At 44.8% G+C, this 17,316-nt stretch overlaps 1 protein-coding gene across 1 annotated transcript in view; it reads left to right on the forward strand.

The window, feature by feature from the left end:
* SEMA5A (semaphorin 5A) overlaps window positions 1–17,316 on the forward strand; it is a 340,395-nt gene that overhangs the window by 190,452 nt on the left and 132,627 nt on the right. The window contains exons 8-9 of the mRNA XM_023513080.1: window positions 9,390–9,675; window positions 14,303–14,438. Of these exons, the coding sequence (XP_023368848.1) occupies window positions 9,390–9,675; window positions 14,303–14,438 (422 nt within the window). The remainder of the gene's footprint in view (window positions 1–9,389; window positions 9,676–14,302; window positions 14,439–17,316) is intronic.

Here is a 17,316-nt window from a genome sequence, read left to right on the forward strand (position 1 = left end):
GGCGCCGAGCCTCTTCCTAAGTTCTCTCTGGTCATATTGGATTGAGGCCCACTCTAAAGACCTTGTTTTAACCTAAGTACCTCTGTAAAGACCCAGTCTCCACACACAGTTATATTTGGGGATACTGGAGTTGGAGTTTCACACATGAATTTTGGGGGACACAACTCAGCCCAGAGCAGTACCCATAATTCAGCCACTTGTCTGAGCCAGATCCCTACACACTCAAAACCATCCTTTCCCCAATATCCTGACTCATCCCACAGGTCCTGCCCAGCCCCCATTGACAGTGACCCTGACCTGGGTCCTCCTGCCCAATCTCTGGCTCTGTGTTCCTTCAGAGTTTCCTCAGCCTCACCTGAAATGCTGCTTCTGACTCAGAATCCACAGAGCAGCCAGGATGGTCTTTTAAAGCTGTAAACCAGATTGCTAATCCCAGGCTTAAGCACCTTCCAGCGCCTTCCCTTTGCCATAGAAGATGTTCCATCCTTTCTGTGGCGCAGAACCCCATGTGACTTGCTCCACAGCCTGTGGGGCCACATCTCTCTCCTCTTCCACACCCACTCTTCCCATAAAACCCATGTCCTCTCTGGCCCTGGCCTGCTGCCCAGGCTCTCCCCACTCGGATGCTTTCCCCCCAGAGCCTCAGGGAGACCCAGTTCCAGGGTCTCTTCTTTGGAGAAGCCCTCTCAGATGATCCTGTGCAAGGAGCCTCCTGGACCTCTGCCCCACCCCCCTGCAGCTTTCTGAGCCTCCCGGACCTCTGCCCCACTCCCCCTGCAGCTTCCTTCTTGGTAGGAATCACAGTTCGTATGAGTGGGTGGATGATTACCTTACATATGAACAGATTGAGTTTTCTGAAATCCAAATCTCATCAAGTTCTTCTTCTTCTTTCTTTCTTTTTTTTTTTTTTTTTTTTAAGATAGAGTCTCACTCTTGCTCAGGATGGTCTCGAATTCCTGAGCTTAGGCGATCCACCCACCTTAGCCTCCTAAAGCACTAGGATTACAGGTGTGAGCCACTGTGACAGGCCCCTCTTCTTCAAGCTTACAGAGCCTCCCACTGTGTGCAAAGAGCCATCCAGGGAGCAGATGTGGACAAGAGAAGTGGTGCATGTGTGGCTTATGGGACAGGTGTCCTGTGGTCCACAGCCTCAGAGTAGCAGGGCCAGGCCAGAGTGGTCGGGTTATCACATTTTTATAAAGACTCAGAAATGTGAGGAATAAGTATTTGTGTTAACAAGCGGCCCAGTTTATAGTATTTTTGTTATATGAGCTGGAACAGACTAAGACGATGGGCCAGTGGGCGGGTAATACAGCACTTCTTTCCCTGCTCATTTATGAGTTCCTGGAGGGTAGGGACCCCCCAGCTCATCTGGTACCTGAGTCACAGCTGAGGCACAATCAGTGTTTGTCTCCAGAGTAAGAGGTAAGCATACTTCACAGATGAGTTTATTAGACAAGAGAAAATGTGCTGTTTCTTGTACCCAGAGTTAACAAACAGCAACACAGAACCGATTAAGTTATAAAAACTGGCCAGAACTTCCTTTTGAACCCTCATCTCCCTTGGCTCCCACTTTCCACCATTGCTGATTCAGTCAGTTATCAAAGGCCATGCAATTGATCAGATGAGGCCCCAGAGGGATCTGCAGAGTGAAGTCACGTGTTTTATAATGAATATGTTTAAAATCGGATTTTCCCCTGTGCCAAAATAACTCTTAAAACAAATTTATGTGTTTAGAGAAATACCTTAACAGCCTTAATGCATTAAAATATTAATCGTTAATAACCATATTAAACGATTACTGTAAGGCAGCATAATAAATGTTTAATGGCCGATGCTTAAAATAGAGAAGCAATAAAACTTGCCTTCGAGAAGCTGGTGGTCAAATTGGGAAAACAATAAAATCATGAAAGGGAAAAAATTATATTTTCAAATTAATATTGTGCAAATTGAGTTTGTGAGTTGTAAGGCTTGTGCCTAGAGTAAAATTGCAGTAGGAACTGGGAAAAACCAACTCCTAACTGAGGCTTAATAACTCAGCATGGACATCTGCAGGTCTTCATCTTATTAATCTCAGGCCCTGAGTGCTGTCCTTCTCTGGAGGGAACACTTGCCCATCCCACTGGCTTCTCCCAGTGAACCCGAAGGAATCCTCCGTTCTCTGAGATTCTAGCTGGGACCTCACATGGTGGCAAACGCATTTGAAATCCACAAGTATTCTTGTTTTTATCATGTTTTATGAGCTACTATAATTCTAGTTTAAAAAACTCTTTTGGTAACAATCTTAAATTCTACTGGTTTAAAATACGTTGATGGTGCTACCCAAGTATTAAGTAGACTCTTGAGATCTTTAAAATGCAATTATTAACCTTGTAATGATTAAAGATAATTTACTTGGAGGAAGAGATCTCCTGTGTGCTTAACTCAAGGAGATATTCTTGGTGCTTTATGGAACTCAGTGCTTCTCCGAGGAGCAGGTGCTAACTCCCAACAACCCCAGTGCAGCCAGGTGTGGTAATTTTGTTGGGCTCTGTTCTGGGATGGTGAGAGCCTTTGGCAGGGTCTGTGCAGAGAAGTACCCAGGTGTGACTTGTCTACGCAAGGTGCTACCTAGGCAGGTGACATTGGCTGCAGCTGGGATTCATAAAGGGAAGTGGCGGTCAGAGCACAGGGGCAATGAGAATGAAACATATTTGGGTGGCAGGACTAAAGTACAGTATTTATCAAGGAAAAGAAGCAGGTCTGGAGAAACAGAACAATACTAGGCTTACACAGTCAGCAGCCTAGTTTCATATTTACCAAATGAGTACTTGGGAGATGCTTAAAAGGGTATCGTATGTGCAAGGCTGGGGCCTGATATGTGACTCCTTACAGTTTAGATTTGCAAGGATGGGACGTGGAGTATGTCCAGTAAAGTCCCTTGATGTGTGGCAAGGCACAATGAGATACCCTTTTCTAATTTTCAGGCCGGAACAAACCCCTTAGAAGATACTGGGCAGTTTGTCCATGCCATGTGAGACAGACATATTTTGGAAATTGTGTTGCAAACCTTATCTTACTATCTTTATAAATCAGAATTATTTTAAATAAATGGCCCCCATGTGTACCATCTACCTGTCTGTGCACCTATTTTGTCTCTGTTACCTCCAGTTATTACACCAGGTGCAAAGAAGGGTCAGAATGGCTGTTTACAGATGGGAGAAGGGAGACTCCAAACACAAGTCCTGTGTAATCCCCTCCCGGGACCCTGCATTGTCCTCATTCCACAGAAGAGCCCTCTGGGGCCCAGGTGGATTCAACCCCTGAACAGAGTGGCACCCGATGTGCACCTGAACAGGGATTTGAAACACATCCCACCCCAGGGCTCCCCCCCTTCCTCCTCCATTCTCCCAGCCTCTCCTTTGTCAACACTTCAGGAAACACTGGTCATAACCAGCCCGTCTCTCTCCTGTCATCCACATTGTTACACATGAGCTGCCAGGGAAGAGGGTTATGGGGATTTGGGAAAAGAGTCTTTTCTTGATTGTTAAAGTTTTTGCATAAAGGACATAATAACCTGGGATTATGAAACCCAAAACAGAAGAGCCCCTGGGGTAATTTAACACAGTGCTTGATGCGTGCAAAGGTGTGATGAGTGACACAAACAGTGACTTCTTATGGTGCTCTTTGAAAATAGCATCATGCTCTGTCCTGGTCATTGAGCACCAAGAGCCTGAAAGTTGGGGAGTGTCAACGCCCCTTCCAGTCTTCTGGTGAAGTCTCTATATTTGCCAGTTAGTCGTTTATCACCTTTGGACCAGAACTCACTTGTGTAACAAGAGAATGGATGGATGAATGGACTCTCCCTTTGGCTACCAAGGTATTATGAAGACAAAGACATGAACTGTATTTTCTGGGTTACGTGGAGATATGCTTAAAAATAATACAGGCAAAGAAAGCGTGCTTCAGCACAGAGAACAGAGCACACTGTGTAGCCACTCGCCACTACTGATAGGAACTAGTGGGAAATGTTTCAGTATCCCTGTCTAGAGAGCATGCCAGCTTCCCAGAGATAGTTTGGGTCCCTGCTGACGTCTGCCTTGATTATCTGTATCATTTCTTTCCCTCTTGGTGCAGCAGAGACCATACCGTTGTCATGTTTATAAGACTCCCAGCTCTGTGTGTTTCAGGGACTTTGTCTCTATATTATATTATTAAGCTTATTGCTTCCCGCCTTCAGGGGCTTCTGATGCTTGTTCTCTTAGGGCCGCGCACGTGGCATTGGCTGTCTGTGTTTCTGATCTCTCTATCCCTGGTCTGGATCAACTCCGGAGACAAACCTGGAGGCATCACACTGGTGTCCTTATTCTCTTGCAGCTACAGTGGGAGGAAATTGGATACCAACTGAATGACGAGACAGCTCAGGATATTCTTTCAGTGAAATTTTACATGATTTTCTCTCAGTCTTTTAAAATATTTTACAGGCATTAAAATACTTTTTTAGATCTTTGAGTTCAAGTTAATAGTCTCATGAAAAAACTCATAGGTGTTGATTTATGATTTTGCAGATTAGATGAAGTGAGTCCATACATTTCAAATACCAGGGAAAAGCAAACATGGCGGGTAGAGATTACCTGCTTTAAACAGGTTCAGGAATATTCATGATGTTATTTATAACTCATTGAGCCTAGGAAGGTGTGATAGGGAGGAGGCTTTGTGCTTAGAAAGGAATAAAAGTGTAGACTAGACATCAAAGTTTTTATCATCAGAACATTTGCACAAATATCCCCTTAATGAAAGCTCCAGTAGACATAAGGAGACAGGGAGTTCTAGGTGTGACTGTGGGCGTGGAGGGCATGTGCTAATAAGGTGGCCATTCTCACTCAGGGAGAAGCCAGCACAGGCCCCCAGGGCACAGATTATTCCTTCTGGAATCAAAAAATCCATGTAAACAATGCATTTTCAACAGGCTGCATTCTCCTGGAAGAAACAGAAGAGATTAAATGAGCTCAAACCCTGTTTTCAGCCCCACTGCAAGGGTCCTAAAGTAGCCCTCCTCCTGTGAGGGGCTCAGCCAGCAGCCCACCAGGGGAAGCGAGGCTGAGAGTCTCAGATTGCTGCACAAATAACACCCAAGGTGTACTGGGCCCCAGCCCCCCACACACACATCCAGAATCTGAATCACGAGCTTATCTTCAAAGCCCTTTGGTGTCTCTCCATTGGCACCTGGACAGGCCTGGCCTTCCCCCTCCTGCGCTGTGGACCCCAACACTGGCTTCATTCCATTCCTGTCCCCTCAGGGTTTCCTCTCAGGCTGTTCCTTCCCCTGCCCATGGCTTGGTAGGCCCTCCTCACCTGCCTGCCGACCCACCAGCTAGCTGCTGCCAGAGGGGTACGCTGGCCTCCAAAGCTCCATCTGTGACCCAGTTCCTGCCATCATGTTTGGTCCAGGAGGGCAGATCCTGATTGAATATACACAGTGTATTAATTAATTAGCTTGTTAATTAAATGTTGATGTGTTTACTAACATGTGTGTTTCTATTGATTTGTATAGTGGGAGAATTATTTAAAAAAAACAAAACAAAACAGTGATCTATACTTGGATAATTACCAGTCAAGTATGAGGCACTGGGCCTATGCACTGCCTTTGATTCTCACAATGATGCTGTAGGTTGAGCACTGTTCTTTCCATTCTAAAAGGGAAAGACAGAAAATTAGCTGGGACCTAGCTTGACTAAGTTCACACAGCCAGCAGGTGGAAGTATTGAGCCATACATGCATATACCTCGATACTACACGTATGTGGTACACACAGACACGAAAGTATACAACACAGAGAGAGACGAGTATATCTCATCTGCCATCTGTCTCTTGTCTATCTTCCTATCTTTTAGCAGACATCTCAGAAAAAGAACTTTAGCCCACCAATAGCTTTTAACTTACATTTAATTTAATTTAATTTTAGGTGAATTATCCACATTTAATGAATACCTAGATGAAATCAGATTTTCTTTGAAAGCTTCTACAGTACATTTTCATGTGGCCGTGACAGCACACACTGTAAGTGTGAGTGGGCATGAAATCCAGGAATGCATGTGGAAGTGGTTTTATAGTGACTGACACCCATGATTTAGGGAACGGAACACCTTGGGCCATGTGTCATGGCTAAAGAGTGTTTCCATTGACTCACTTTCTTTGGGGGAAATAGCTCACTACTTTCAAAACTCAGCACAGCTGTATTTCTGCTCCTCAAAGTCTGATCACCGTTAAGTTTGATATACACATCTTTGCTTGTTCATTGTCATAATGTGAAGTTCTGTTAAGTAGAAATTATTCCCAGGGACATCCAGAGAAAATCATAAGATAATAAAAGAGCCATCATTTACTGGGACCCCACTATATAACGGTGAATCTAATCCTTACAGCCTTACAAAGAATGTCTTCCTTGCCCCCAGTTGTCATATGCCAGAGTCACAAGCTTCCAGACCAGTTGTTTTCCAGCTAGACTGGAAATGGCAAGTGTATTTATTATAAGGGGATTTTTATTGTAAAATGATTTGTGAATTTGTGATAGATTTTGATTCTAGTAAGATATTTATGCAGCTGGCAAATTGGAATTCTTGTGTGCTTTTAATATCCATGCTTGTTGATTCAGACAAATACAGTTGAACCTCGTAGTTGACCTCCTCACATTGGCCACCTCCTTAAGTTGACCTAATTTTCATACACTGGTCATGCAGGACATGTATGCATCAGTACAGCAGGCCTAGTTCCTTATGTTGGCCACCTCAGTGCTGACTGGTTTGTTACAGTCCCTTGGCTGGTCAACTTACAGAGGTGCTGCTGTTCAGTGATCTGGTCAATGAGATTGACCCATTTGAACATGGTGTGCTCTGAGCATTGAGGTGGAGAGAATATTGAATGGAAGTTCGGAAAGTTTCATTTGCGTCCTCAACATTGAGGATTTGGTTTTATATGATCAAAATCTTCTGAATTTTTTGGAGTCATTTCTTCTTCTTATCACTTACAATTTCTTGTATTGTGAATCTATTCTCAGTATTCCCATCTGTATGGTCACTGTTATGTAAGCAAAGATGTATAATAAAAATTCTTATACCATGAAGCATAATTCTACTTATGGGCATAACATATTTTCTACAAGACTCTGTAATCTATAACTCGGTATGTTTTATAAACATGAAAAAAAAGCAATTTAGTCAGGCATATAAATATACGCCTGGCATTTAGTCATGGCTGTTTTTATTCTGAGTTAGTTAGCAGCCACTCCAGATCTCTCTCTCCTGCACTCAGATCCCTTGTAGACTAGAAGGCAATGCCTGATTTCTGACTCATTCCATTCACTCTAAGTGACAGGTACTGCTTTGCAGTGAATTGCATTTTTAAGAGACAGAACTTAAATAATAGAAGGAAAATAACAGGCATCTTATTATCCTGCCTGGCAAGATTCAATTGTCCCCTACCTCTAAATCTTTATCTATAAATGTAAGAGATGTTTGTCTATGTAACAATTCTTCTTCTTCTTCTTCTTCTTCTCTTACTATCTTTTGAAAAGAAACAGGATACTGGCTGATTTTCAAGAGGCTCTGCTTTCCAAGAAACAGAGCTTCCAAAGTTAACAGCAGGTCACCCAGTGAGGGACCTGCAATTGGGCTGAAGGGTCACTACAGGGCTGTAGAAAATGTTTGCCAAGTAATCTCACTCCATGACTGACATGTACTAGGCTGTGGATTAGAGAACAACATCTACTAAACACTGGGCGCAAATCCCTCTCTTGTTTTCTCAAACGAAAGGGAAAAGTGCATTTGAACATTCTACCTAAAATGCGTGTTGTCGCCTGATGGTACCATCAGTCCAGGGGGCCTCGGAGGGTAGTGGAGGCTTTCTATGGAAAGGGGCAGGCATGGGCCAGTCTGTTTGCCATTACTCAGTATTCCTCTTATCTGAGAAACCCGAATGGCAGGTGGCTGGCTGGCCTGGGTAGTGGACATGGATGACCCGACATTTATTGGCACCTTGGGCTATGATGAGTACAAATAGCCTCAAACGCTATCTGGAGCTGGACCAAACACTTCCCAGCAACATTCTTGTTTAATAAGTCCTTGAATTGTTGGCTTTTTCCTCTCACTTTTCTTTTCCCTGCTTCCCTCCTGATGGCTCTGATAGCTGTAGGTTTGTTTTATCTGGTTGTTTATCTTCCCTTCTCGTTGATTCTAAACTCCCTCTCAGTCTGCCCTTGTCCTTACCACTGACAATGGAATGGGAGGACTCTCCCGCCAGGAGCTCACCATTCTGGTTTCTAAAGCTTGACCAGAAATGCAAATCCTGGATGTAGCCGTGGTCGTGTCCTGCCACCGACTGTGAACCGCAGAACTGCACCAGTTCTGTGCTTCCTGACCGAATGGAAAGCTCTTAGAGATAAAGAAAAAGACTAAGAATGAAACCTGGTTATTAGAGGTTTTAAAGGCAACTATCTGGGTCCATCTGTGTCTGCGAGGGTTTCGTTTCTGCTACTGATGGTCTCAAACAGGAAGTTAGGAAGCGAACACTTTAAATGCTATCTGTAAATTCTGCTTACAACCAATACTTCCTACATTCCTGATGAATTTGGTGGTTAGCTAAAGGGTTTTGCTGTGATTTTGTTGCTTCTGAGTTCCATTTTAAGCTAATTATGAAACCAGAAAACTACAAGGCCGTGTTTCCACCTTGATGCTCTTCCCTGTTCTAAATGTATCTCCCAACAACCCAGAAATAAGAAAATAATAGTTGATTCTCATTGTTACCAGGTCACCATGGTAATGGGATTGCCAAAGGTAATTCCAGGCACTAACATTATAGTTTTAGTTTGCTGTTCTAATTTCCACTAATGCAAAAAAAATTTAAAGTACTTAGTGAAAGCATATAGATATGTTAAAATCATATCAATGAATATAATAAAGTCAAATAATTTTTATCGTCTTGAACACAAGCAAGATAGTAGATTCCTCTAATTTGAATCAGATTTCATGTCTTTAATCTTATTTTATTTCTCTCTTTCTGAAGGTTATGTAAGACTTTGCAAATAAAGTAATACGCATTGCTTTAAAATGTACTGAAAATCTTTCCCGCCTGGTTTTGATGGCATCAAAACGTTACATTCACTTGAGTCCTGATTTAGTTCAGGACACATGAGGGTAGACTCACGCTGGTTAACTGCTTGTCATTTAGAACTTGCCTGTGACACTGAGTTTCCCGGTAGTGCAGATCATTAAGCTGCTCCCAGGGCCTCCCATTTGTCTTATAAGAACCAGGTGTTGTCTAAACAAAATCAAGTCACTTTGGAAGAAATACTGAGCAGGCAAGAGAAGTGATGGATGGATGTTGAGATTTTTCTTCTCCCCTATTGTTTTCAGAGCCAAACTTCGTTTCCTCTTATGACATCGGAAATTTTACCTACTTCTTTTTCCGAGAAAATGCTGTGGAGCATGACTGCGGGAAAACCGTGTTCTCCAGAGCTGCCCGGGTCTGCAAGAACGACATCGGTGGGCGGTTTCTGCTGGAGGACACCTGGACCACGTTCATGAAGGCACGCCTGAACTGCTCTCGCCCCGGGGAGGTCCCGTTCTACTACAATGAACTGCAGAGCACGTTCTTCCTGCCGGAGCTGGATCTCATCTACGGCATCTTCACCACCAATGTGTACGTAACTTGAAATAATTTCTTTCCCTGCTCTTTGACTCATTCTAAATAAGTCTTTTGTTCTTTGACCTTTGAGGTTTTAAAGTTGCTTTAAAGGAAATCTTTCTTATTTTACTGGGCTAGCAGCCAGAAAAAAAAAAAAAAAGACTTTTCACTATGAACTAAATGTTAGGCAAATGTGAGACAAAGAGATGTGATTTGTAAGACTTGTGTTAGGAAAATGAAGCTAATCACGGACGTTGTGTTTTTATGTTTAGGGAATAGTAATATCAAATTATTCTCCTGTGACTTGCCCCTCCCTGACTGGCCAGTGTGTTCTGGGCTCTTTCTGAATTGCTGGTTTATATTAGATGTATGTGTTGTGCTACACACAAGTTATGCATTTACACATAATGAAAGAAGTGTTGTCCGGGGAGTCTGGTCTATGGGGAGACAACACAACTCTGAGATAACACAGCCCTGATCGCATGTGAAAGGCACATCATCATGTCCCTACAGCTGCGTTTTAGCCCGTCCTTCTAGAAGAGGGCTAACGTGGGCACACATTTTATAAATGACACTTAAACTAATAAAATATTTTTGAAAAAGGTATTTTTTTTTCCCCTTTGGGGGAGGATATTTCTAACTTCAGAAGGATCTGTTTTGGACTGGGTGAGCCTATGAAGATTTCTGACCACTCCATGCTTCACCTGGTGACGGTTACTTTCGTCCAGGAGTCCTCAAACTTTCTAAACAGGGGGCCAGTTCACTGTCCCTCAAACCGTTGGAGGGCCGGACTATGGGCTCTGGGATGAGTCAACTGCTAAGCAGGACAGGCAGCGGTAGCAAAAACACCCAGCGGGCCCAATAAATGTAGGCGGGCTGCATGTGGCCTGCGGGCCGTAGTTTGAGGATGCCTGCTTTAGTCCTTAGCCTGTATCTTGTGTAAGACGTGACAGGAGCTCACTCAAGCCCCAGGAATTAAAGAACACGTGGGAGCTCTGAGCTCCACTGTCCTCAACAGAGGAAGAGCTAATGCCAAGTCCATGCTACGGGTTTGGGTCATCTTTCAAATATTCCATGTGGTGATCTAATGCTTTGGGCAAAAGCCAGCTATTTGTATCCAAAGTAAATGTGCCCAATCTGGGCTGATCAATGGGGTAGATGAACAACAGTCTCGGTTTGTTTGGGGATCGTCCCAGGGAAGACTCCATTCCCAGGTGCCATCCTGTCATGTCTGCTCTGCTTCCTTAGTATTTTCACTTTTTCATCTCTTGGGCATCAGAGTTTTGCTGATTGAATTGAGTATGTAAAGAGTCACTTTACCTGTCCCATATTTCTCGTTAACCTTTTCTCCTTGCTCTCTTCGCTGCTCCAAGTGTTAACATTTGCTTTATAATGTTTGCTCCGTACTGGGTCTTCTTTTTGACGTGAAGTTAGAAAAATAAGGCTAATATGAGTGGCTCTGTGCCTAATCCCGGTCCACTATGACCATCTTTATGGTAAATCTGCTCTTCAACCCCAGAGGTTATTCTCCCTCTTTGATAAGTTTCTTTAAAAAAAATCAATTTACAGTTTCTGAAGTTGATTTGCTTTCCCAAACCTCGTTTAAGAAATAGTGTAGCCTGCAGAAGATAAATGTGGTGTTGCTCAGCTGACATCAATTTTACACACAATGGGAGCTTGGCTTACCTAGCTGTTCATTCCCCTGGCTCTGGAAAGAAAATAAAACAAAACACTAATTTCAAAAGTTACATAAGTGCCACGTCTGAAACATTCCAAGATGGTGAGTGATCAATTTAGATAGTCACAAAAGTAAGTTTCAGGCCATGCCAGAGTATTTGTTTTGTGTGGTGAAGTCCCATCATGTCAAAGTCACCCCAATGTGGCATCTCTCCTGGCAGACAGGAAATGGCCATGGCTCTCCGTTCTCTATGGAAGAAATATTCTTGCTAAGGCTTGGGATGGATTCTAGATATACCCTTTTTATTCCAACAATATACCCATCCCACCACTCTGCCCTTCCATGAGAGTTATTTTAATCCTTAGCTGATGTCCTGTGTCATGTCTCGGCCTCAGCGTTTTCAAAAGATGCCACATCCTTGATGAGATTTGCTTCAAACTGAAGGAAAAGGAAGATCAGAGATGTCCAGTCTCTGAATTAGAATGCTCAGGCTAAACTTGGTGGTGCAGGGTTTTGGGTTGTTTCTGTATATCTGTCTAGGTTCTTGGCACTTGGAGAATTGGCGGAAAGGTAACCATTCTGACTCATTCTGTCTTTAGGACTGTGTGGTTTTCTCAACCACTGGGTGTGAGTGAGGTGGGCTGTAGAAATGGTATGATACTGCAACTGAGTCTTAGAAGGATTGGCCTCTTTTTAAAAAAAAAAAAAATGATGACTTGTCATTATGGTGTAGACGGCACACCATATAGATAGTAAAGTAGATACAAGTTTAGAGACAGAAAAGTTGTGAGGTGGGTGTGAGTTTTGATTGCTCTTTCATCCTAAGGAGATGAAGAGCAGAACGTGTAAAGGCACATCATGACCTTGACTGCTGACAATGATCAGCATGGCGTGCATGATTGCAGGTAATTTGGCCAAATGAGTTTGTTCAGGCTGATCCCAGCCTCAAGCAGATTCATCATAAGGTCAAGATCTCCTAGACCTAGGCTGGCCTCACTGCCCCCCTCTTCAGGCCTGGAAACCCTGGATGAGATAGTGAATGTGGATTTCACTTCATGTAGATAGCTCTATCCCAGGAAGGGGTAGATGGCGGGGAACAGTGGGGTCACACCTACCCTTCCCTCTCTCACAGAGCACAGCTAGTAAAGGGGTCATGGGAAGGGCTGAATGCTGCACCAGTGATGCTCACCAGGGATTCGGAAGAAGTGCCCCCTTACATCTGTAAGGGGTGTTCAGACCAGCAGGGTACCCAAGGCTGCCTCCAAGCTGATGCCAGAGCCCAGAACAGCCCTATTCAGAGCAGGGGGCACAGCAATGTGCTGTTGGCAGGAAGAGATTAAGGGTTTCCCTTTCCCAGGACGTAGCATGGCAATGGGGGTCCAGGTGTGCACTCTGGGGCCCCCGCGAAGCCCTGCGTCACTTCCTCACAGGCTGGATTACTCGGGTTCAGTTACCCTGTTTGCAGATCTGCACAGTCAGGTTCTTCTCAGGACCTAGAGTTTCTCTGTGAGAATTTAAGTGATCTTTACCATGTACTTAGCAGGGCCCAGGCTGGCATGGCTAATTACTATTATCAGCCTCTCTGCCCACCCACCACTGCCCCTGGTGCCTGGCTGGCCCGTGGGTGGAGGCCCCCTGTGTCTGGTTGTTTTTCCTTATTCCTACTAGAGTCCAGTCACATCTTAAAGGCTAATCTTCCCTGCACTCATGTTGTGATTTATCTTGTTCCTTTCAGAGGTATGATAAAGAAGAGCAAAAAACCACAACATGAACAAGCTCCTGTTTGACGTGGGGGCCGGTGTGCGACTTGGGAAACACAGCTCGGCCTTCAAGGCCTTAATGTTTAATTTGCCTTAATGTTTAATACCGCCCGCTTCACACATTGCTATCTCACAGAATTCAGAATCCTGCAGGAGGTCCAAGTCCAGCTCCCCTATTTAGTAGCTGGGAGAATTTGGGCAAGGGTCTCTCCTTACCCTGCCTCACCTCCCATGTTTGTGAATTTCCCTTACCTCATGAGGATTAAAGGAATTAGAAGTAATGAAGCCATTAGAATCGTGTCTAGCACCCACTCAGCTTCTGTGCTTGTCACCTAAAACAAATGTAAGCTTTAGGGTTTAATTTTTCCAGGATGCCGGTAGAGCAACGGATGAGATGTGTCTGCGGCATTGTCTCAGAGCATTACTGTGCCAAGTGTAGGTAGGACCCGCCTTTCAACCAGGTTCCCCTTTGAGAACCCAAGCTGAGCTGAAAATGAAGATTTATTTCACCAGAATTGTTTTGGTGTTCCCAAGCCTAGTCAAAGGCAAGGGACCCTGGGAGAGTCCACATCCCTGACTTTCTCTGCAGAGCTCAAATCATGAATGAAATGTTTAGGATTTCAAATGCCAGTGCTGTTAAGTTTCCCTTTCTGATTCTTTGATTTTAAAATACCTTTTAAATTAAAAAAAAAAAAAAAAAGGAAGGCCAGTCACTTTTTGGAAAATACTATGAGGTGGTTATTTCTTTAAAGGGGGTGAAATAAACACAAATATCGGGATTTTTTTAAACAACAACAAATAAACTAGAGAAAACCCAAGTGTGCTGTGCTTCCAGGTGAAGTAGCCAGGTAAATGCCTCAGGAAGAGGAGCCATACAAGTCAGGAAAGGGCTCCATCCTTTTCTTCCAGAATTTAAAAGGTGGCACGCACAGCTCTGCGGAATCCCTACTGCCGCTGTGGCTGAGCCAATGATTCCCGGGGCAGGTGGCGCCCCTGACCGCTGAGGGGCCAGGTTTCTGTACCACGGCACTCGCTCCTCTGCGCGACATCACAGTGGGCATCTCTGGTCCAGCTCCATCCTGCTGGGATGTCTGAGAGACGGTGCGCTGGAGGTGTCTGCTGGCTGCTCAGTGGAGGTCAGCGTGGTCCGCGGTCGCTGCTGGGTCACCTGACCGGCCCTCTCCTTTCTCTCCTCTGCCCCCAGAAACAGCATCGCCGCCTCGGCCGTGTGCGTCTTCAACCTGAGCGCCATCTCGCAGGCCTTCGCGGGGCCCTTCAAGTACCAGGAGAACTCGCGCTCCGCCTGGCTGCCCTACCCCAACCCCAACCCCAACTTCCAGGTAAGTTAGGGGGCACCGGGGTGCTGTGGGTCCCCTGTGAAGAACGCAGACACTGTGTGTAGACGGGCAGGGGAACCCTGGATGCGTGCAGTTGCCACTGCGCGCGGCTGGGCTAATGTCAATAGACCCGGGGCCTTTTGTCAGCTGTGGCGCCTGGACCCAGAAAGGGCCTGTTGTCTGCGGTGATGCCTGAGACCGGACTGAAAAAGGCCAGCATTCTGCTGCGGGTCAGGAATCCAGGCTTCAATTAGCACTAATGATGCTGAGCTCTGCGTCCCCGTAATCTCTAATCCCTAATGAATGACGTTCTAATGAATGGGGTGCAGGGCACTGAGCAGCGGAGACCGCAGACAGGATTAGAGCTCTAATTGGCAAATGTGGCTGGATTTCCTGTTGGAGAGGACGGAGCGCAATGCGGGCAGCTGGAGGAAAGGGAAGGAGAGAGAGGCCGTTCATCTATGGCCACAACAGGGCAGGGCGTCCAGCTGTCGGGGCCTTGTGAGCCCTCCTGCCTCTCAGGGCTGGGAAGACAGGACAGCCACAGAGATGATGGACTCATTCATGTGTGAGCAGGTGTGTCCCTCTGCTTGGTGGAGCTACAGCAAAACACCACGGAGTGGGTGGCCCAAAGAAAGACCCTCACTTTCTCACAGTTATGGAGGCTGGAAGTTGAAGGTCAGCCAGCGTGTGAGAAGCATCTCTTCCTGGCTTCTAGATGGCCATCTGGCTATGTACTTGCGTGGGCCATGCAGAGAGATGTCTCTGGTGTCCCTTCATCTTTTATGAGGGCAACTTTTCCACTGGGACTGGGCTCCACCCTTATGACCTCACTCACCCTTATTTACTTGCACAGAGGCCCCATCTCCAAGTACCCCCACCCAGGTATTAGGGCTGGGACAGAACCTTTGGCAGGAGCACAAACATTTGGGGGGGTAGTGGCAGGCTCCCCCTGAGGGCTTCCTGGCAGCATTCCAGTGATCATTGTCCTCATTGCCCTCCTTACAGTTTTCAGCACCAGCGAGTGCCCCTGTATGGGGTGCTGAGGAGACATCACCTTGCGTGCGGCAGCAGTGCTGAGATGGGCAATGAGTTTTCTATATACAGACAAGGATGTTGGGCTGTGGGGCAGATAATCTGGCTGAGGCAACACAGCTGATTAGTAACCACACTGGGATTCCCAACCTTGGTCCTCAGACGCAAAATTTCCATCTATTCTGACTAAATGACAGTGAGTTCCCATCACTCCTCGGTGGTAGAAGTGGGTCCTGTATCCAGGACTCCGAATTCTCCATGGGCCGTCAGCAAAGCATATGACTTTGGCCTGTCAGAAAACTAAGAGTGTGGGAAGATTCAGTTATTTATACTTAGACTGTGTGAAGGAACATTCAATTGAAATTGTTGTGAGAGCATTTGGGGTTTTTTTGTCATTTTTAATTTTTTGAAAGAGCATGGGGTTAAGAATAAGATGGCGGGTTCACATGGGAACCAGTTCACAGGGAAGCAGCTTTACCATTCACTTCCCATCTCCTGCTGTCCTTGAGCAAATTATTTGACATCTTTTATCTCGTATCTTCATCAGTTATATGAGGAACAAGGGTTACAAATTCATGGGAATATTTTAGGAGTAAATTTTGGTAACACTGATTAGTGTGCATTGAGTATTTGATTAAAATGACTCTTAGGGACAATTTATTTGATCCCTTCTGGGTCCCGTATGTTGGGTAAATGGACACTTTGTCTCATTTTCTTCTCTTATACATAGTATATATACATCATTCCTTTTAAGAAAGTCCTTATAAAATCCTCAAGGTTAAAAAATTAAAGATGCTTTCTACATTTATAGTGCACTTTCCGTTCTTGATGTTTTTATTACAAAACTCTCACAGTGAACGGAGTGACTTAATACACTTTGTAATCCTTTACCTCTAGGCAGTGAATAACTTTCTTCAGGTTCATCTGGATGCATTTGTAGCACACTGCAAATCCCCTCATTTCCTAAGGCCAAAAGCATCTGGTTTTATAATGCCAGCGTCACAAGGAAGGGCTTAGTCTCCTTTATGAGCTGGGAATGTGTCCGCACAGCCTAATGAATGGAGCATGCAGAAATGGGGTGCATTCCAGGCCGCGAGCTGCAGAGCTGAGCCTGTCTTTTTTGTAGAATGCAAGATTTGCAGGGACCCAAACTTACAGATGACGGTGGTTCTTTGTATGAGTCCTAGTACAAATAAGTACCAGGTGTTTTCTCATTTCTTGTATTTGATAGCCACACCGGCATAGGTGTCCTGATGGATATTCATAAAAGCATTCGGATAGGCCTGGAATGGGAATGCATTGAAGGGGCCTCTCCCCTAGACATTCCTATAGTCGCAATAACTGACAATAAGGAATTATTGGACTTTTAAAATTCTTATTTGTTCTACAAAATTTCAAACTTTGAAATTTTTTGCAGCTCTCTATGTATCATTAATCAGAAGAGCAGACAGGGAATTCAGGCCCAGGAAAAAGAGTGGGTCAGGAGGGAATTTCAACATGTAACATGGAAATCTCAATTGAAAACAATAATGAAACAGCAAAGACTGTTATAATATTCACAGTTACAATCTAGAAAACCACCCTAGGTGGTGCTTCAAAGCCCACCCTGTTAGGACTCCAGTCATCAAAATTATCCAAACCCCCTGCCTCACTCAGAAAGACATCAGTCACCAAAATTCAACATCATCTGGACATAGCTACAGGATGGCAGACTCCAGAACTTTCTGTGCAGTGTTAATTACCACTGATCAGGATGAAGCCAAAAATCAAAAACACAGATGCTTGAAAGTGGCCAAGTGGATGAGGAGGCTGTTGCTTGCAGAGGACCAAGGAGAGATATGTGGCC

Source organism: Otolemur garnettii, unplaced genomic scaffold (assembly GCF_000181295.1).
Source record: "Otolemur garnettii isolate 467f Iridium unplaced genomic scaffold, OtoGar3 scaffold00033, whole genome shotgun sequence".
Classification (NCBI taxonomy): Eukaryota; Metazoa; Chordata; class Mammalia; order Primates; family Galagidae; genus Otolemur; species Otolemur garnettii.